The following is a 23358-nucleotide window of genomic DNA, read 5'->3' as shown; positions in this document are numbered from 1 at the left end:
ATTTTGGTGCTTGCAGATGTCAATTCAGAAGCTAAACGATAATACGAACTCGGGCTATGTTAGCTCCGAGGAGACGGACTCCCTGCTCGTATCGAACGCCACAAAGGGGGGCGGACGGACCGCGCTGCTGCGCCAGGTGAAGAGCAGCTCGGCGAATGGACCGACATCGAACAATATGGCTTCCACGTCCGGTGGCAAACCGACGCTGATGCGTCAGGATCGAACTTCCACATATCTAACCAGTCCGCAGCAATCGCAACAGCTGCGCATGGGCTCCGAGGAGAGTATGCGCGGCGGCTGCGTTGGCCATCTCGAGGACATTGAACAGGGGCTGGGCAGGCAGCCGCCATGCGCGACAAATGTGCCAGACATTGAGGTGCACGAAGAGGACCAAGAACTAACGCAGAACACATCAACAACAACAACAATATCGGCAACGACCAGTGCCTCTGGCACAGCACAGCAGACCAAACAGCAACAGCAACAGCAACAAATCGAACAACAACAACAGAAACCAACCATATCAATTATGAATTTAGGCAGCGGCACTGGTTCGAGCCATCCCAACTTGGGCACAACATCATATCAGAACTTGTCATCGAGCATACCGCCAAGTGCGCCGAGTCGTTGTCGCGCCTGTCGCAACTGCAGTCGGCGCGCCTCGACCACGCCCATATCGACGGGCGGGCAAATCGATAGATCCGCATCGCGAGATAGCGTGAAAAGTGCCTATCAGCCAATCAATCTAAGCAGCTCCATGGCCATATGCATATCAAACACAACGCTACAACAGCAACAGCAGCAGCAGCAGCAACAGCAGCAGCAGCAGCTGCAGCAACAGCAACAATTGCTGCTGCATCAGCAGCAATTGCAACTGCATCATTATCAGCAGCCGCAGGTGCCGCCCGTTTTGATAACCTCATCGCCAACGAACGGCTCCCGGATAATTAGGCAAAGCTCTCAGCCGGAATCGAGCAGCACAGCGATTTGCTGTGGCACGCACAGCTCCTGCGGACATTCGCACACGGTGCCAAATGTCTCGTTGAAGCAGCTGCGGGAGAGCACACAGGATGGCATTGCGGGCATTGCTGCCGATTCCCTAAGGATCAATGGTGGCATGCGTCCGTTCAAGCAGGTGAGCATTGACCCACAATATCTTCATTCAATATCTATCTCTCGCTCTCTACATAGATATATAGTTATATCGAAATGTCAGCCAAATGGCTGCTAGGGCACATACCAATCTGAACATTGAATGAATCAATAAACTTTACCTCCCCCACTTCCCCTGTCTCTCTAACTGTCTCCCTCGCTCTTTCTATGTATATATATAAATATATATGTATACAAATCTATATGTATTTGGTGTACACTGTCCTACATAGTGCACTTGATGTTATGTGTTATCCACCAACCCCAACATCTCGATCTGCCAATCTCTTTAGTTGACAACTATTATTAAAGATGGGCAATATATCGTGAGTCGTAGACGATGTACGCTGTTTGTGTGCCTCAACACTACAGTGAAATGTGAACATTGTGAAAGTCCATTAATCGATATTTTTAGTTAACATTCTGGTTTTATGTTATTAAAATCAAACTATCGATAGTTATCGATAGTCAAGCTTCAGCATTATCAAGCTTGACTTATCTGACAGAAGGGCTACAGTATGACTTAGAACTTAATTTCAAGCCAAACAAACAGCCATAATCTTAGCTATCGATAGTTATCGATAAATTTAAATTAACTTTTAGCCTTAAGATTGTTTATGCAGCTCAAAAATATTTGCGTTTATTCATTTTTAATAATTCATTTTATAAGCGCAATGAACAACTTTAACAGATATCGATAGCTATCGATATTTATGTCCGTATCGTAAAAAAATCGAACGTCATGTGTCTTATAAGGTATCTGCTTAATAAATTTCGAAACTTTAACTTTTATTCAATAATAAATATATCGATAAAAATTATCGATAATTTTGACAGCCCTCTCATATTGCAGAGTTGAAGAATGCAATTAAATAATTTATTTCCTTTGTTTTTATTTTTACTATTGTAGCTTTTAGGGCAAAAATGCTAGTGCCTTAGATGTATCGCTTATCGATAGTAAAGAAATTGTGAATTTCTGTGTGAAGTTGTATTAGAAATAGTTAATAATTTTATTATATGGTAAAAGAATATGTTGATGTTATCGATAGTTATAAATGTATTTAATTAGCTATGTTATATGTTATCGATAGTTTTATTGATATTAAATAATATGATATTTTACAGTTTGCATTCGTCTTTTATATATATATATATCATAATTTAATTATGTTAAATTATTTTTATCGATAGTTATAGACATACATATACGTTGATGTTATCGATAGCTGTGCCATCAGTAGACTAGCCTATTAAAACTTGTATCAAACTAAAAGTCGAAACTTGCAAAACAAACATTTTGAATAATTTAGCCGCTGCACGTGGCTATGCGGATATACAGGCATATTCATATATGTAGATATCCGATAAATCGATATTTAATTATTCATTAATAAACATTTTCGGCTTCAATTAGTTTTCATTTACATTTGCTGCCTTAGGTACTTGACATTTGATTCTAGTTCGCGTTGCCAGCAATTGATTTTCATGCTTTAAGCACTTAAGCATTTCGAATTTTCCGCCTTCCACTTTCCATTTTTCCAATTTTTTCCAATTTTTCATATTTTCTTTGCGCTTTGATTCGTTGCTGTTGCTTTTCGCGCTCCCAAATCCAATTAGTGAAAATCAATATCGCGCATACGCCGCATTGGCTCAATTATTATTTATTATTATTATTACATGAGAATCGCCGAGCAAGGCGAGAGATAACAGTAAATCAACTATGACAAAGAGCCCATTAAAACAACATTGAAATGCCCAATTGATTATTCATTTGCACACGCATAAAACTATATAGATAAATATATATATATAATCATCCAGAATTTTTCTTAAAACTGCCGTTTTTATACTCCCATATATATCGGATATATATATATACTATATGCTATAGACTATATAGTATATTTATATTAAATATTTATAGCTGCGCCCACACACGTAGCCGTCATGAAATATAAATGTGGCGCCCAAACGAAATGTTAGCGCTACTAAATATAGACCAATAATTAGTATTGTAATTAATATCAATAAATTGTCGACAATGTCTAAACTATATCATTATTATATATCTATAGAGATATATAGATATACACTGTCGGAAAAAAACTAGAAACTGAACAAATCAAGCACGCGCCTTAAGCATAACATTTCTTGCTTTAGGCAATTGAATGCTCAGTTACAAATATATATTATATTATATTATATTATATTATATTTTTATATATATTATATTATATTATTATATATTATATATATATATATAATCGATAATTCGAAATAAACTTAACCGAATCTGTGGAAGCTATGGGCCCAGCTAGAGTCAGAATTTGTTATGCTCCGCTTAAAGTCTAAGAGAATTATATTAGAAATGAACTTCAAATGTCATTAAGATCCGATTACAATAGAAATTGCAAACTTTTTTCAAGCTCGAATTGAGTGAACACTGAACTGATTTCAGTCAAGAGAATTTCATGGTTAAGGCAAAACGCCATCAACCCCAAGGCGCACTCAACAGCTACTTGCTCAGTTGTTTCTCTCAGTGCACACACTTAGCTATATATATATATATATCTATCTATCTATTTATATATATATGTATATACATATCTATATATTCCTTGCTTCACGGCTTGTCCGCTTGACCTTAAAATGATTGATGATTATTTTCACTCTTTGACATTTGCTGTCGCGTTTTTATCTTTATTATTTTCGTTGTTTTCGTTTTTTTTTGGTATATTTTTTGGTATTTATTTATTTTTTTTCCAGCCTTGTTGACGCTGTAGATAATTGACACTTTGTACAGCTAGGTGCTATGGGGTGGGCGGTCTCTGCTAGGGGGCGTGGCGCACACAAAGTCCGGCAGAGCTGTTAAACAGGCACAAAAAGCTTTAAAAAACGAAATGAGAAGGAAAGAGAGGGGCTGCGACGAGGTACAACTTGGCCAAAGCTAATGGCCCACGATAATAATGTATATATATATATTGGGTGCTATAATAATTGCTATATATATATATATATATATAGAAAGATATAAAGTGCTTGGCTCAAGTGAAATGAAAATGTCCTGAAACTAGTTTAGCAGGGTATATTATGTTATGCGACAGGCAGCAGGAGGTGTGGTCGATGTCATGAAGTATATATGAATACAGACTTGACTCGATCAGTTCGCTTAGCTTAAGCTTCAAGTTATCGATAACATTAGTAAATCGATAACAAATTTTTGCATATTTGACACATTTGGATATAAAGCTGCCTTTAAAGATCAGCCTTAGAATAAAGAGCTCAACATTTTGGAGCTTTCCTTCCATGCTTAGTTATAAATATAAATAAAGTTATAAAAGTAGTGAAGATTTGATCTAAAATTAAAGTGCAGGGTAACTGCCAGTCGAGCACTGGCCAATTTGCTGGGATTAGAGCTTCTATTAATTATAGCATAACAAGGCAATGGCTGGAGCTTGAGTAGGATAACTGTCAGTTGGGCATAGCCAAGCTCTTGGGTTTTTTTAATAACTTTTGCATACATTTAGCTTAAAAGCTTTAAGCTTTCCAGTTTTAAGTCCTGCGCTCAGCGCCCGCCCTGCTCCCTGCCCCTACTCGCAGACACGTCCATAAATTTTGTATGCAATTTAAAGTACTGGCAAGCCATAAATAAATACTTAACTATGCATAACTACGCCCGCGCGCATGTGTGTGTGTGTCTGTGTGTGCGCGCTGGTGGCCATGTGTCTGTGTGAAAAGCTCTGACACTTTACGCGCCTGCGAGCTTTTGGCGCGAAAGCTTTGACAACTTTTACAGCTTAGTTGCTCTCATGGTTTGAAAAGCTTTTCACTTAATTATGCAACACAACAACTTTCATTCATTCACATTCGCGGTTGTGTGTGTGTGTGTGGGTGTGGGTGTGTGGCTGAGTGTGTGTATGTGCGTGGGTGTGTGCTCAAAGTTTTCAAGTGTGTGCTAAGCTAAAGGATTTAGTCAGTTGTAAACATTAATATGATAATTATATATAGTTTAGCTATGAACTTTATCACTAAGAATTATATATATATATATATAAATATATATATAGCTGTATAAACCTACATATATAAATATGTATAGGGATATATATAGATATGCTAATAGACATTCTCAAGCAAAGGCTTCAAGTTCTCCCTAAATTATCTTAGCTAAAGTTTTTCCGAGTACAATTGAGGTGCGCTCGTTGGCATTGCTCGACTACCAGTTAGCCCTTAGTACTTATGAATTAGTATTTGCTTTAAAGTTTAAGAAAGCTCAAGTGCCTATATACAATTTCAAATAGATTTTGAGAGTTATACAAAAATAAAAGGAATCAAAATATTTCGAATATGCATGCTCATGTTGGGTGTATTTAGCTTAAAGTGATTAAAGTAAGCACAGAAAATCGATATTTATTGATATTAAAGATCAACTCGCCTGCTGTGTAGACAGTGCAAGAATACATATTTGAAAATTTTAAGTAGTTAGAGAGACAGACAGATAGACAGATAGACGTCTGAACAGAATGATAGATTGACAGATGGACAGACAGACGAACGAATAGCGCTAATTGCCACAGCTGTTGATGCCGATCAATATTATTTGTACTAAACGATCACAGCTGCAAATAGTTTTAGATATAAATTTTATTTTTGAATTACTCAAAGATTATAAACTATATAGTTCATATATATATTATATATAGTTCATATATAAATATATTTAATATAAGTCGTATTTGGAATTTAATATTTTATTTAGTACTTCTTGTCTTTAGATATTTACATATATATATTTTTCAATGAAGATCTTTAATATATTTCATGTAGTTAGTATACAGTAACTGTTATATACAACTGTTATACATTTTTAAATTATGCAATTGATGCATAAATATATGATACATATCTGTTATATGCATATATAATATGTGTTATACACAACTGTTATACATAACTGTTATAAATGCATATGTATAATTGTTATGTATATTTCTATTAAATATAATTGTTATACACATATATATATATATATTTTTATATAACATCTGTTTTACGTAACTGTTATAAGTAACTGTTATACTTATTTGTTATACATTACTTAGCTATACTGTTCAATGCTCACAATAAAAAAGATCCAATTTCATTTAGCTTATGTATTTGCCCTATTTTTCCCCCATATTACCCCTTCCCCCCAATAGTAACTAATTAAATTAACTAAAACTAAATATTTCAACTAACTAACTGTACTAATCACAATTCGCATCGACAATTCTCTTTAGGGCGTTCTTCTAATGCCTCGCACATTGTCCGAAAGCCGAAAGTTGCGACTTAGAAGGGCCTTCACAGAGGCCACTAACGAAACGCTCCAATGCTCCAAAATGGTATTTAATCACAAAAATCTTACAAATTCTATCCCAAAAAAAAAAAACAACAAACAAAATTTGTATGGCAATTAAAAAAAACTCCTTAACCCAAAACAAAAACCAAAAAACCTCGTTTTAGCATTTATGTGCATTGTGTATATACAAAAAATACCAAAAAAAAAAACAACAATAACAAAAATACACAAAAATATTAAAGTTAAAACAGAAATGAAAATGTTTAGCAAAGTTTCGTAGTTGAAGTTTGTTTGATGCCCAAATCAGTTTTGCCATTTGCTTTGAATGCGCTCGTTAACAGTTTCTGCTTTTGTTTTCGAGTCCAAAAAACTCGCATTATCGCATTCGTATTCATTCCAAATAGTGCTCATCCAAATACTCATAGCTCGCAGTTGTGCTCAGCTCAAATGTCCTCACAGTTGCCACCTACAAATTGTGCTAACACCGTGTACTCATCTTTGATTGTACTCATTGATTGTACTCATAGTGCTGTTCGTAAATCTACTCATCAAATTGTTCAATTCACAATTGTACCCATTGTACACACAGTTAAGTTCACAAATCTACTCATCAATTGAATTCATACTTTAATTCACAAATGTCCTCATTGTACTCAATGTTTAGTTTTCAAATCGATTCATCAAATGTACTTCTGTTGTCCAATGTACTCATAGCTCTGTTTTCGAAATCCACTCGTCAATTATACACATGGCACTTAACATTATGTTTACAAATTAACTCATCAAATGTATTCATAGATCTGCTCACAAATTTATTATTGTACTCATTGTTCAGTTAATCACATGTACTCATTGAAATGTACTCATAGTAGTGCACGCCAAATGTACTCACAGTTAGAGCTAAGTTTGCAACTCATTCAAACTACCTCTTTGGATCGGAGTCAATCCGAATCAATGATGCATTCACAATAGCTAATGTTTATATAAATTTAATATATATCTTATATATATATATACATTCTATGTATATATAAGATACTGTCAAGGTAAGCGTAGTTTGTTTCGTTCTTCTTTGCCTGCCCTTTGAATACCCTGCACATGTTTTGACAATGACTAGCGCGACTAGCTGTTAAGCTGCACCTTAGAAAAGCCCCCAGCATATATCTTAAGTATATACAAATATATATATATGCAATCATATATATATGCATACTTATATAATGAAACATTTGTAATACAAATTGAGATATATAAATTTGCTATTTAAATAATTATTTTTTACAGGGTATACAAATTTTAATATACAAAAAAAACAACAAATTTCAGCATAATTTAGAGCATGGGAAATTATATCTGATAAAAATCATATTTATTGGGTAATTTTTTCAAAGGTAATTTAGGTGTAATACACACCTTGAAATGGGACATTTTAGTGGGGCAAAGGTGCCAAGCTGATATTTTAGGGAAATTGGTCAAATCAATATAGATTGAAAAAAAAAACCAAGTGGAAATATATTAAAATTAATTTCTATATAATATACCAAGCTATATAACTATATATAGATAAATCTATATAGCTGTCTATCTGTATATCTCTAACTATATTTTACTGTCATATTTGTTGCCCATCAAAACAACAAAATGTTTTAAATGTTTCACAATTTTCAATCACTTTTTATATAGTATTTATTTGGTCGTTGTTGTTGTTCTGAAAAATACTGCACTGAAATACCAAAACTAAAAAATTAAATATATTTTCAAGCTGACATTTGCCGTAAGTTTGTCATAAAGCGAGCGCAAATTTATTGCTTTTCCGTGCAAATTAAGTTGTGTTTGCGAGAGTCGAAATATCTGGAATTTATAAAGCTACAAATTATGGTCGGCTATAGGCCATAAGCGTTTCTGTAAAATACAATTTGGCCCCCGGCCAATAATTGTTGAATAAGAATGCTTTTCTTATTTCAAAGTTCATTTTCTTTTCACATATTCATATTTTTGGGTATTCGTAATTTCTGATGGGAATAATGCCATGTGGAACAAGGTTTTGCTTTTCTCTTTTTTTTTTCATATTTCATTTCGAATGAGTCACGCGGTATAGGGCATCTTCAAGTTCATACAAGCCTTTTAGCAGACATATAGAGAGAGGGGGAGCGAGGATGGATTGGGAGAGAGTTGGAGCGGAAAGCAAGCGAGCAGGAAGCAACGTTTTCGTGACGTCGGCAAACAATTGTTTCCATTGGCATGGAAACGTTGAGAAAGGGCAGCGGATATCTCACTCAGCGGCAGCTGCTTCCATTTCAATTAGCAGCAAACAGCAATCGGTTGTTCGATAAACAGCAATCGGTTATCGCTTTGCCAGCCGCACGCCAGATGAAATTCATTTCAGTTAACAACTTAGACAACAAAACGAAACAGGTTATATATATATATGTATGCAAATGCTTATGGCATAGCTGCAAGAAATCGGTTATCGATAAGCGGATATTGGTTACCGATTAAGGCAGATAGAAATTCAGTTAAGAAAGACAGTTATTAAAAATTATATCGGAAAACATTGTTAAGACTTGCTATAGCTAATGGTTAATCGGATGATCCGTAAACGGTTATTGGTTATCGGTAATGAATGTTCATTGCAATCAGTATTCGATAGGCAATATTTACCAAAAAATCAGAAACCAGTATTTAGAAACCAAACTACAATAATCGATGATCAGTTATCGGTTATGTGTAGTCAATTACCAGTAAACAGCAGCTATCGATAATTTATATTCATTAACAAGCGATCAGTAATAAGAAATCGATAATTGATAATCGACATAAATGATAAATTATCGTTAATCGGTTTCCAATTACTGATAATTATCGACTATCGATTACAGACTACTGATAATCGATTTCTAATAATCGATAATTCATATCTACAAAATGATCGATTATTAAAAATGATTAGCAATGAACGATTATTAGCAATCAGTTATCAATAATCAATACTCAGTAATCGATAATCAGTAATCATCAGCAATCAGAAATCGATAATCGTCAACCGCTAATAAGTAATTAACTAGCACAAATCAATATCCGATAATTATCAAACTGTTATATGAAATCGATAATCCAATTCCGAATATTGCTTATCACTCACTAATAATCGACAATTAGGCAGCTGTAATCCACACGAGCTGTGACGCGTGCTAACAATAAAAAACATTTCCCTGTTCCCAGGTGAATTCGATAAAGCACAAAAAACTGATATATAAATATAACAATTTCGATGGCCAGGCAGCATTGGCGGAAATCTCGCTCCGCGACCATCTCGGCAGCTGTTTCCATTCCAATTGCCCGTGCAATCGGGCAATCGGGTAGGCTGACGATCGGGTAATCGGGCGATCGGGCGATTGGGCGATCGGGCAATCGGCGACGCGTGCTGACAACTAGAAACGTTTTATTGCGGCTAAATTAGAGCGAAAAAAAGGGAAATTATATCGAAATATAAATATAACAAATTTGCTTCTTTTTTTTTTGGCTGGGCGCAGGTCGCTCGGCCGACGGCTAAAAAAAAAAACAATTTAGAGTGTTCTAGTCGGGACTGCATGACTAGCGAATACCCTGTTAGCAGCAACTGCGCTAATACAGATGTACTCTCATTTCTTTCGCTTTTATGGTCAAAGACTTGTGGCATAAACAGCAATTCAAAACGTCGATTATCGATCAGGAAAAGGCTTTTGCTATCGATAGTAAGTGATCAATTTGCACTGCGTACGGTAAGAATATGTATTTTAAATTTAAGACTTTAGATTTTGTGGCTAATGATACACGCACGAACCAACTGAGAAACGGACGAAGAGGTAGGTAGATAAATGGATGTACGGACAGAAAGACGGACGAACAATCAAGCGGACAGATAGAGGAAAGGACAATCAGATGGGTGTAGATGTGGACGACCTGACGGACTGACCGGCGAACGGACGGATGCACAAACGGGCTCACAGACGACACAGCTCGCAGCGTCCATGCCAAACTCAGCCAAGCTAATACACCCCAAATAAGCATTTTCCATGCATGCAAATGGGCAGTCGAAAATGAAAAAGAAAAAGACAAAAAAAAAAAAAAGAAGAAGAAGAACCCGATTCGAGTCAAATTGTTTTTCGTACTGGGCTCGTCGTGTTTTGTTTACATTTTGGACAATTACGCAGCCGAATCGTCGGCGAAAATCGAATTGAAAATTTCGAAAATCAACAAAGCTCGCTCGCTGCTCAAATCAAAAACAAATCAACATTCGAACCGTTCGAATTGTGGTTCGAGCCGAACGCAAGAAGTGCAAATAGGAAAAATGTTGTGAAAATTGAAATCGACAAAAACAATCAAAAAAAAAAACAGTTTTGAAACGAAATGCCACTGAATAAAAGAAGGAAAAACAACAACAAATAAAGCCAATTTTTATAAATAACTGGAAAAAAAAAAAACAGTAAAAAAATTGTGACTCGAATTTTTTTTTTTTTTTTTTGAATTTTTGTTTTGTTTGCTGCGTGGCATGTCGCCTGCCTCTTGCATGGAGAACCAATGCAAGGGCAGTCTCCATCCAATGGTTTCGTGTCCTGGCACCGGCTCCGTGCCAGGTACCTGCCAAGCTGTTAATATAGCAATGCCGCTGCCGGCATTGCCAGCTATGACGCGTACCGCCAGCTTTGGTGGACGCGCCGGTGGCGCCCCTGCGGGTGGCGCCGCCAATGCCAAGCGTCGCACCTCTCTGTGGCTGGATACATTGCGGCAGACGCGCAAGCTGTCCTATGCCAGCGAGCGACCAGTGTTGGTAAGTTATCCAGCAATATCCCTAAATCCAACGACCCTTGGCCCAAGACCCGTTCTGCCCCGCCCCGCATCCCACTGGCTGCGCCTGACAAATGGCTCTGTAACTATGACGTAGTTATGCCGCTGTCTCTGCCCATATGACATACGCATCCAGGTTTCTGGTCCACGTTCTGGCTGCCCATCGAGCCAAACTATAAAAATAAATAACGCACCGTTTCGCTACGGGGAAAAGTAAAAAGACGGAAAACAAAATAAAACTGGGGCTATACCCAAGCTATTTTCATCCAGAGCATCTGCAGACACAAAAACAACACACACACACACACACACGCACACATATATATTTATAGAGGAAATCAAAACAACAATGAAATTGTGTTTACATTTGAGAGTAGCACGACTTCCGAACGCGCTTTCTAATGCTGAGTTTTAAAGGCCGGCAAAAATATTTCCCTGAGTACTTTCCTTTTGCTCAGCTTGAAAGGTATTGAAATTGAAAATAGCTACATTTTGTTCTCTTGTAGTTGCAATAAATAAAAATTTTGCGAAAAAAATTTCTTTTCTTTATTGCCAATTTATAATGGTATTAAAGAAAAATATTATTGTTTTATATACTAAAATTTCCCAACAAAAGTAATTACATACGAACATATTTCCCTCGAGCCAAATCAATAAAAATTTGCTTGCCATCAAAAATTACTAAAATAATTTGCTTAACTCAATACAAAAAGAAATTTTAAAAGCATACAAAAAAATGTCCCAAAAAAGGTCTTAAATTAAGTCTGGTACATTTTAATGACATCAAAAATGACATAATATTTCCAATGTACTGTTTGCTCAGAGGCAAAGAAACTTATTGTAGCAAGCATAAAAATTTCGCCAAATAAAAAATTGTGATAAAAATATATAATTTTTCAATTGTAAAAAATTTCAAAACAAAAGGAACCTTGCTTGGATCTGGGAACAAATGATATATTACGTATTATTATATTTATTTATTATATATATATATTTATATATTTATATATATGTTAAACTCAACTGTTATACGAATATAACAGCTTGCTCTAGGACATTTCTGAATTTTCCTTGACATTTAAGTCACTTCTAATATACTTGTCTGTATATATATATAGCTCAATTGTTATACTAATATAACAGCTGTTATATTATTGTGATGTAGAACTTTGTATAACAGTGGGAGTTAACATAGTTACTTTAACAGCGCTGGAGTCTTATATTAATTAGTAAAAGTTTTGCATTGGCAATTATTTAACAGCGGCTTAACAGAGGAATTTCAACCGGACATATTTGCCTTAACAGCGTTGCACTTAGCACTAAGACTATTTGCGCTCTTAACTGTTAGCTTAACAGATTTGTGCTTATGTAAACGGCACAGTCTTAAATCTGAAATGTTAGCTTAACAGCTCAGCTTAGGCTATCCAAATAACTTAACAGTGCATGGAGAAGTCTTAACAGATACTATCAAATGAGCTCATAATTTGTATATACTCTAACTTCAGAAGGGCATAACAAATGTGGGAAATTACAAATACGCACACACACACACACACACACATATTGTATCTAGTTGTATGTGTATCTGAATTGCTATCGCAAACAAATGCCCATAAATACTTCGATTCGATTCGTAATATACGAAACGTATGCGAACCTTTACCCCCGGTCCCCTTGCACCCTGCCCCTTGCCTCTGCCTTCTGAATAGCCCCGCTTTCATTGTCTTTGATATATTGTTTAGAGTGCTGCTGGCATATGACCTAATCGATTTGCCGCGAAGTCATCTCTATTAGCAATTGGCTATACAACATAAATATATGTATATATATACATATATATATATATATAAATATATTTACAGCGATGCGATTCTCTTTAAATGGGATGGAAAACAGAAAACAAAAGAAACGGAATTCGTGGTAAATCAAGGTAGAACCCAATTCAGGCAGCGGCTAGAGGAGGGGCTAATGGGTCTTTGAGAAGACATGAGAACAACAATTTCAGATGCAAAAATAATAGCTACAGCCAGCTGGAGTAAGATGCTGGACAGCTCTAAGAGGGCGCTAAGAGAGGTCTATAAATGGCTCGGAGTCAGCTCGTTCTATGAAAACGGCGAGAGGAATCTTAAGGCGGGCTTGAAGAGGTATGCCATAGAAAAGAAGAATCTACAGCTAAATCCTCCTTGAGGGTCTACGAAGTTTTCTCGAGAGTTCCTTGAAAGGACTTGCAGAAAAAAACAGATCCTACTAAAGAAGAAAGTGATATTGGGCAGCTGTCAGCGAGGAATTTGACGAGTCTTTGATAGCTCTTAATGGGATCTTCGATGAGGCTTACTCGTGGGTTTCTTAACAGCTAATACAAGTCCTCGACTAAACTCAAGCTGACTAATGAAGTCCAACAACAACGTGTGCCAGAAACAATGCTTTGAGTTCAGGGTCAGGTATATAAAGGTGGGCGTGTATGTGTGTGCATGCGGCTCGTCTAGCACTCGTCAATTACCTTCAACATTTCCTGCGGGCAAGCTAAAAAGCAAACAAGTTATCGTCACCTTGTGGCACCTGCTTGAAAATCGATTCGTTGCCCAAATAACCAAACCAAAAAAGAAAAAAGAAAAAACTCCCAAAAAGAAATACAAACATTTTTTAGCTCTTTGTTAAACGGAGCGCGAATATCGCTCTCCTCCTGCTACGCCGCCCGGTTGGGCGTATATTCATTGTTGTTGTCATAATAAATTGCATTACGCTTGACATTCGCTCCTGCTGTGGGTTAAAGGTTCTATTCCATAACATTATTTCTTCGCCACTCGCCGCTGCCCACGTCGCGAGTCGTCTCAAGTGGCAACTGCCTGACAGCCATTCGTATAACTGTCTAGCCATTCATTTATGCATAGCTTCAGGCTAACAAGCAGTTTAACTAGCAGTTTGGCCTGTGTCAAATCGGATGTAATTGCCTTTTAATTTGCTAACTGCTAGTTAAGTGTTGAATTTTTAATTGCTTTATATGAGTTTAACTATCTGTTAAGTGTTAGTCTAAGGAAAAGAGCTGCTGTTAACGCACTAACTGTTAGTTAACATTTCGCTTGACAATTGCTTTATATGAATTGTTAATAGTTTAACAAGAAGTCTTTGCCAAGGCATACTTTAGAATTTGAAAGCAGCTGTTTAATACACTAGCTGTTAGTTAACATTGCTCAATTGTTAACATTTAACTATCAGTTTAACTAGCTGTCAAGTCAAAACGTTTGCTATAATAAAATTTGACTTTGCCGTTCTTATAAAACTTCAAGTGCCCCAACTCGAACACCATTTTCTTGCAATTTTATTAGCCGTCAAACGCATAACAATTAGTTAACATTAGCTTAACAGTCAGTTTAATATTTTAATGCCTTCCATTTTTGTTATTCTGCAAATGCATAAAATTTAAGTCCCGTTAAGCCTATCAATAGATGGCCAGACCATTTGTCTGGCTGTCCAAGGCCTGCGCAGCGTTGCCACCCGATCAGCTTGACAGGCTATATATTACTTATCAGATATCCGATATATTGGCTTTGGCTCCTTGTTGCGGCAGCTTAACGTGTGTTAAAGTGCAATCTCGATAGGAAAGCTTTTGAATGTGTTTACTAAGCGACGAAAGCAAGTGAAATTGGCCAAGTCTGGCAACGCTGATAGTTGATGTGGCCATATATCAAACGCTAGATAAATGCAGCCACTATAAAAATATATATCAATATTTCTCTCAATGGAGCGTCAACAAAGCTTTGCAGTCTCATAAATAATTTGATAAGCAATTTTTTCTTTTATATATAAATTTTGCCAGCTTCTTCTTTAGCTTCTCCCGCCCAGCTCTCGGCTGCATTGACCTATTGAACTTTCGACTTTAGAGCTGCGGTAATTCTTGTGATATATGGTCGATGCTAAAGATAAACGATGGAACACCAATTTAGCAGCCATAATTAATGGCAACGGGGCTGCATAGCTGAATAGCCGAATGAAATTGTGCTCAGCTTTTGATACCCTGTAATTGTGGCGATTGATTAAGGATGGGTCTAGCCAAAGGCGCGCATTCCATAGGTTTCTTGGGAGGAAGTCACAGTTCCAGTCGCCTATGACTGAGTAGGGGCTACCCTATTGATTCTCTGCTGCACAGGGTATCTGCTAGTCGAGCTCTTTCCACTGGCCACAGTTTATAGTTTCTCTATTGCGGTTGCTTTAAGCCAAACAATTATATTTCTATAATATTTCGTACTAGAGGCCTGATTATGGATGTCGGCCAGGGATAGACTGAGCGGCTGAATTATCGATGGAGCTGACTGGGACATGGCCGACCTGGGCGGCCTGGGCGACATGTGCTGTGCGCTCCATAAGCAATAAGCAAACACCTCCAATCGTTGTTTCATGCCATATTTAGCTGATGATGAATTTTATATGCGGCAAAGTGGGCCCCCAACGCGGGCGACTTTAACTGTTATTCCCAAGTCCCATGGACAGTTACACCCGTCTACTTCTCCCTGTGTCATCCCGTCGCTCTCTCTCTTTCCCTGTCTCTTTGTACCTGGGCCTGTCTTACTCTCTAAAATATTAAAGGCGTTTGCGTTAACACGACGCGTCGTTGCCCAATTGCAACTGCGGTCAGCCCATATGCCCATTTGTCCATATGTCCATAAATGTCCGTAGAGCTTGCTCCGCTGTCCGTAATAGCCCTTGCATATCCGTGGCATGACCCTGACGGCATTATTTAAGTCAACTAACGCAGGCAGGTGGCCTCAATGGCCAATAGCTTAGGGGCAATACACTGAGTTCGCGTCCGGATTCGAGTCCGGGTTCGTGTCCGAGTCCGAGTCCGAGTCCGGACTCCCGGCATAATTTGCCAGAAAATAGTCGAAAGTACTTTTGAAATTTTAATGATAATTTGCTAGCCACGGTGACTGCGCCAGTCCGATGTAAGCGACTGCACCATTAAGTAGTTGCACCAGATATATATATATATATATATATACACAGATAGCTATAGTCGATAAATCGTTTCATATGCACATATATATCCATTATACAGCCTAAGTTGTCCCATCAATAATTTATGGCAAGCCGCATTAAAGCGTTCTCGATTGTTCCATTTAATTTGCTTTTTCTTTTCCTTTAACTCGATCAATTCGTGACTCATTCGAACTAGTTCAAATGTATGACGCACAAGCGGATTTTTGTTGCTGTTTGTAATGTAAAAACTTTTGATCAATACGTCTTCAAGGCTGTTTTGTATCGATTTCTATAACGAGAGCTCATTTATTCACAATTCAGTTTGTGAGTCAGTGGAACTTGTTCAAAATGAATGATGCATAAGTTGGATTTGTTACTAGTATGACAACGACAATAAATTTTATGTGTTTTTCGATTTCAAGATCATTGGAACTAGTTCAAAAGAATAATACAAAAGTTTTTTGTCATAAAGCAGTGCTTGTTCAATAGATGCAATATCTAAAATGAAGGTATTCACTTCTGACTCATTCGAACTAGTTCCAATGAATAGGGCTTAAGAAAAGTTAGAAAGTTTTATTAACAATTCAATTTCAGTGGAACTAGTTCAAAAGAACAAGACACAGGCTGATTGAATTTTATAGTATGGCAACGCTTAATAAATAATTTTATAGATTTTTACACTAAGAGCTCGTTCATTGGTGACTCATTTGAACTAGTTCAAATTAACAAAGAATACTAAGGCATAACGAAGTCAAAGCTAGATTAAATAAGCGTTCCATTTGGTACCTTGCATGAAATGGAAGTTCTTTGAGCCAGTTTCATTATGTCTGCTGTGGAACTAAAGGTTGTCCTTGTTCCAGCTAAAGGATTAAGCCGTATCGCTGACAAATGCATCAAGTTTCCGTTGGCATAATTTATTCAAAATGTTGAAAGGGATAACATTTTAGCTCTGTTTCGCTGCTTGTTGACATTTCCATTAACCCAGCTGCTTGGCTGGCCAACGTTGGGCTAATGTCCTTGCTATGTGTCGATGTTTTCATGTTCATGTCCTGTTCACAATTTGTGGCTCAATTGAATGTTGCTCAGAAGGCTCAACGACTTTGCTTAATGATGGGTAGCAAATTAAAGGATATGCCCAAGTGACGGGAGTGTATAGGAGAGTGCGGGGGGCGTGGTTGCGGGTGTTGTTGGCGTGTCCTTGATGCCTGCAAGTTGATGGTTTGGTTTTGGTTTGGTTTCTCATGCACCATCCATCAGCAGTTGTTGCTAGGCAAATCCATTTCCAAGTTCATCATCATCAGCAGCAGCAGCAGCTGTAGCAGCAGCGACGACAACGATGCATTCCAAGCGAGTTACACACACACATACTCTCACATGTGTGTGTGGGTGTGTGTGCAACTAAAAAATATTGCTGAACAACGTGACTACGACAACGGCAACGACAACGACAACGACAATTGCCGATGACAAAGCAACGCGCAGCAGCTAAACTTTTAGATTGAGAATCAGTGTGAAGGTGGCAACTGCGTGTGTGTGTGTGTGTGGTGCTGTGTGGGTGTGTGCTGGTACTTCACAAGCCCGGCAGCCAGCAAGGAGCCATTGCTGGAGCCTGGCACCTTACGCAAATCGGGCCTGGCCCAATGCGCAGGACCAACCGAAGGACACGGGTAACAGGGCAAAATTTTGCTCAAATGCAAAAGAACAGCCAAGCCAAGCGCCGTGCTCTCACAGCAGCAGCAGCAACAACAACCACAGCAGCAGCAGCAGCAGCTGAAATTCATTTCCTTGTTGTATTTTACGAATTTGATTTCCAAAATGGCAATCGAAAGGCAGCTTAATAGGCATATTGATATACGAGCTAGCTCGCTCCCATTCTCTCGCCCTCTCTCTCTCGCTCTTCCTCTCTCTATGTCGATTGTCTCTGTCTCTCATTTGCTGTCTCTCTGGATTTAGTTGTGTAAAGGATTAACTTGTAAAGTTCAATTTTGATTTTCGTATCGCGTGCCAGTCGCAAATTATGTTTAGATCAAGCTCAAAAGCTCAAAGTTCAGTTCAGCTCTAAAGAAGAACAAAATGAAGAAGAGCAACCACAACAACAAAAGCAGCAGCAATAGAACAAAGAGCATGGGTGAGCGAGTGAGCGAGCAACAACAACAAGAACAACAAAGCGGCTGGCACGCTAAAGCGCTATCAGGCGGCATTCTAACTGTTGTTGCTGTTGCTTCCCATTTGTATTTCTCTTTTTTCTGCTGCTTCGGCTTCTGTACCGTTGTTATTGCTGCTGCTGCTGAGTGTAAATGTACCCAGCCGCCGCCAGTTGCCAGTTGCCAGTTGCCATTTGTCCACACTCACACACATACTTACAATAAGAAAGACAGCACAAAAAAAAGAACAATACTGTATGTGGTCGATAGAGATAGCTAGAGCGAACAGACAGGCGACAGAGCGAGCACACGCACGCAACGAGAGAGACACGCGCAGAGAGCACACGCTGAGCACATACGTGTTAAGGCGTTAGAGAGAAGCACGCTCACACACACACATACACATGACAATGTCAATTCATAATTGTCAAAAATGCCACGAGAAACAAAAGCCAAAAAATGGCCTGCCAAAAAAATAAAAAAATGGCTAAATAAATGAATTTTGTAGCCAGGAAAAAAAAGGCGAGTTTGGCGTGTGGCGCCCACAAATCAAACGAAAAACTGCATCGGGCAGCCGCTGTCGCTGTCGCTGCCGCTGCTGCTGCTACTGCTGCTGCTGCTGCTGTTGCTGTTGCTGTCGCTGCCAGCTGATATTGTGGGCAGCACCAGCTGAGCAGTCGAGACGAGAGTCGTTGCGAGCATTGCGAGTCGTTGGACCTCGCCCCTAAAATATTGCTTGCCAAAGTAAGAAAGGGAAAAGAAAGAAAACAAAAAGAAAAAAATGTAAAAGAAAAAAAACAGTCGCACTCACTTTCATTTAAGCAGGACGTTCGTCAAATGAGTGGCCCGTTATTCCGGCTGTCTGACGGTCGGTCGGTCGATTGGTTCCAGCGTGCGTGTGCGTATGTATGTGTGTCTCCCCATGTGCGTGTATGTGTGTGTGTGCAGAGTCTCGTTTTGCGCTGCTCGTATTTGTGGTCGAGTTAATTCGAACTTGCTCGTCATCGGCAACGTCGTCCTCATCGTCGTCGTTGTCGTCGGCGTCGTCGTCGGCGTCGTCGCTAACGCTGGGCGTCCTCCACAAAGTTGTCGGCGTCGTCGCCATTTGCCAGTCGCCAGTTAAGATTCAGTCTGTATTGTGTTTACACCCATGGCTGACGTAGCAAGCGGAGAGCTCCATTCAAATTACACACTTACTTAATATATGTACTTACAATAAAAACAATAAAAGAAATAACCCAGCAGCAAGAGTATACAACAACAACAAAAGCAACAATAACAAAAGCGGCGGCAGCAGCAGCAGCTCAACAAAAAATTAAAACAAAATTCATTTAATAATATTAACCAAATAATCTAACAACAAATAACAAACAGAAACAACAAAAAGCCAAATTTCAACTGTTTTTCTTTTCAAATTTTTTTCGAGTGCGCGCGTGTGTGTGTTCTGTGTGTGTGTGAGTGGGTGTGCGTGTGTATGTTGTGTGTGTGTGTGTGTGGATGTGGATATGTGTGTGTGCGATATATAAGAGCACAAATTAAATTTCGATTCGTATAGAAATAGCAAAAAGGCGTAAGCAGAACAATTAAAATACAAAAGAAACAAAAAGAAACCACAACAACAACAAGAACAACGAACAACCAACCAACAACAACAAAAGCTAACAGTATGAAAGCCGAAACGATACGACGGATGTACCAATGCCAGTGCGATACCGCTTCAATGTCGTAAACAACAGCAACAAACGCAACGGGCTATCCGCATCCGCATCCGCATCCGCATCCCCTCGTAAAAGCGACGCAACATCGAGGCATACACAGAAAAAGTACGCTCTAAACTTTACTTTACACAATTATATATATATATATATATCGAAATATACATATATATACCTATATATAGCTATATACATATATCTAGCCAACAATTATAGCTGAGCCAACAGCAACACACAACAAACAACAAGCAACAAACTGGCAACAACTTTCCCTTTCAATTACAACTCCACGCCAAATGTTTGCCTGCTACATTTGCTTTACAACACTGGTTTGTTTTTCGGTTCGGTATGCCGGGCTCGAATTGGAGTCCATTTGTACGTAAATTATCAGAGTATGCAAAGAGAACAATCAACAGTTTTGCTTTAATTGCGATAAATGTGCATTCAATTTGTTTTACAACACTGTTTTTATTTTAATAGTCGCAAATCGAATGCAGTGTTATCACAGCAGGTTTTTGTTTAAATCTTTTCTAGAGACTACAAGCAACAACTGCGTTTCAAGCACTTCAAATGTGTTTTCCAACACTGTCTTACTCCGTTTTCCTTGTGAACTTGATGAGGCCAGTGTTGCATATGCCTTCTAGATTCATGTACGATATTGACTAGATATTAATAGACTTTCCATATATCATTCTCATTTTTACATAAGAGTTACATATAAAAATTTCTGTAAATAGGAAGAAGTACGATACGAACTACACTTCTATGAGCCGCAGTCGAGGCATTCTACCGAGCGCTAAGTTAAGGAAGAAAACACATCGAAAGTTGCAAAGTTTTACAAATAAGATTGACAGAAAGCAGAAGACCTTGAAAAGCCCCCATAAAAGAAATACCACAAATATAAAGTAAAAACTAACTTTGAAAGTTTGGAGACAGAAAGATGGAGCGAGACAGGGAGGGAGAGAGAGTGGAAGGAAAGGCAGGAACTTTTACTTTTACCTCTTGCAGTTGATAGTTTTTGGTTTTTTAAGCAGAACGGTTCGAGTTCCCCTCCTAGCGTAATCTTGTTTGCTTTCTGCTTCTTCATTTTTTTTTCTTCTTTTTCTGCGTTTTTGCATTTTCTTTATCAAATCCATTTTAATTAATTTTGAGTGAAAGTTTTCGGAGCTGTCAAAGTTGTGCGGAACTAGTTGTTGTTGCTCTTGTCCTGTGCCTCAATTAGGCAGATAAGATCCACTAGGAAAACTTTCGCCTTCGGCACGTTGATTGACAACTTTTGATGTCTATCAAACTATTAAAGTTATAAACAATTAGGGAAATTGCAATCGAACGTTATCATAATACCTGCTCGCCCAGCTGGCGGCAAGGCTTACGAAATGGGCAAACCTTTCCATTGATAGAAATTTAGCTGTTTGCTATATACATGTTTAATTTTTAGTAAAAGTTCTAGTTCCAGTTCCAGCTCCAGTTCCAGTTCCAGTTCCAGTTCTAGTTCTAGTTCCAGCTCCAGTTACAGCTACAATTCCAAGATATTAGTTCCAGCCTCTGGACTTTACACCTTCCTTTGGTGCCCAGTCTTAGCTTTAGTTTTCAGTCTTCAGTTCCAGTTCCAGTTCCTAAATCCTAGAAACAGTTACTGGCTTTCTGCGAGTATATTCAATGGCTTTACTCATTTAACAGTTTTCGACTTTAGTTCTCAGTTACTAGTTCCAGTTCCAGTTCCAGTTCCAGTTCCAGTTCAGGTTCCAGTTCAGGTTCCAGTTCCAGTTGCTCGATCTTAGCACCAGTTCCTAACTTTCTGCGAGTACATTCAATGGCTTTTCTCATTTATTGTTAGTTCTTGGTATTCATTTATGGTTAAAGGTTAAAGCTTTCGATTTTTCCATGCTAGTTCCGTAATTCTTACTATCCGTAAGCATTGCCCGTAAGTCTCTTGTCGTCGTCTCTTGTCTGTTTACATTTAGCTGTGCTTTGTTAAAGTTCCCACTTCTAGGTAATACATTTTTCTAGTTCCCAGAAAACGTATACAAAATGTTTACCAGCTTTCAGCACCAGTTTCCAGTTCTCAGCAGCACTCAAAGTACAGTAAAGGTAACGGTATACAGAGCTGTATACTGTTTTCAGCTGTCAGCTTTCCATTTCTATAGAACTGTTTACAGACTTCCCGATTTCTGTTGCAGCTTCAGTTTTCAGTTGCCAGTTGCCATTTAGCAGCTCGTAGTTCTCAGTTCAGCTAGTTCTCAGGAACAGCTCTGGCTGCTGGTTCTAGGTAACAACGGTTTCTTGTTCTAAATTACATTTTCCATTTTGTTAAATAGCTTCCAGTGTCAGTTCTCAGTGCCAGTTGCCTCAGTATCAAAAAATATATATATATTAGACTGTTGTTCTTAGTTTTAAGCTTCCAATTACCATTTCCACTACCAGTTCACACTTAACTGGCTCTATCTATCAGTTTACTGTTCTCTGTTTCTAGCTGCCCATTTAAGCGTACTAGTTCCAGGCTCTCAGTACTTATACAGATATCAGTCTATAGTCTCCAGTTCCTCGCGCCCATTGACCACTTCACAGCGCCCACTTCTCTATACTAGTTCACAGTTCAAGTTCCAATAACCAGTTCACACTGGCTACTGGTTCCACAGTAACAAACTTTTCTAGTTTCGCAATCTCAATTTGCAGATTGTTAAGCAGTTGCCGCTGCCAGTTCGCAGTTGACTTTGAGTCTGTTTATTTGCAACAGAGTGAACAAGTGTGTGTGTGTGTGTGCATGTGTGTGTGTATTTGTTTTCTTCTTCATTTTTGTTTCTTTTTTTTTTTTTTTTTTTTTGTGGGGGTTCTAACCGGCTGTCAGGCAATTGCGAAAAAATGCTTCATCAAGCCGGTTTCAGTGGCAGTTGCCAGTTTCCGGCTTGTTGATTGACATTTCCGCTCTGCAGGGGCGCAAGATGGAGGCTGATGGCGCTGGCATGTGGGGGGCTGGATGCCATAGCTGGCTGGACTTGGTACTTGTCACATGTTTCTGTCGTTGCCGGCAGATTGTTGTCGCTGTCGCAGTTGCTGTCGCTGTTGTTGCAGACGCAACTTTGCTGCAGCCTCTGCGTTGGCTTATGCAATTCGCCAGCTTCGAGCTATGCCAGAAGGAGATGCTAACTGTCCACGTTGACTGTATGTATGTGTGGGTGTTATGTAAGTCATATGTATGCAAAAAAAA

The 23358-nt window shown here is 38.4% G+C and overlaps 1 protein-coding gene across 18 annotated transcripts in view; it reads left to right on the top strand.

Annotated features, from left to right (window-relative positions):
• Positions 1 to 23358, top strand: part of LOC111593503 (small conductance calcium-activated potassium channel protein) — an 83920-nt gene that overhangs the window by 16613 nt on the left and 43949 nt on the right. For 16 of the 18 annotated variants that reach the window (XR_002751040.2, XM_023306281.2, XM_023306280.2 and 13 more), the window contains exon 3: positions 17 to 1135. Coding sequence is in view for 15 of the 18 variants with exons in the window: in XM_023306281.2 (XP_023162049.1) it covers positions 17 to 1135 (1119 nt within the window). In the remaining 3 variants the exon portion in view is untranslated. Of the gene's footprint in view, positions 1 to 16; positions 1136 to 19349; positions 19642 to 19917; positions 20259 to 23358 lie in introns of those variants that run through there. The other 2 variants (XM_023306284.2, XM_023306283.2) reach the window with 2 other exon arrangements.

The sequence above is a fragment of the Drosophila hydei genome, unplaced genomic scaffold (genome assembly GCF_003285905.1).
Source record: "Drosophila hydei strain 15085-1641.00,03,60 unplaced genomic scaffold, DhydRS2 tig00000237-arrow-arrow-pilon, whole genome shotgun sequence".
In the NCBI taxonomy this organism is placed as follows: domain Eukaryota; kingdom Metazoa; phylum Arthropoda; class Insecta; order Diptera; family Drosophilidae; genus Drosophila; species Drosophila hydei.
The sequence above is the reverse complement of the archived record's forward strand: the minus strand, read 5'-3'. Positions and strand labels throughout refer to the sequence as shown.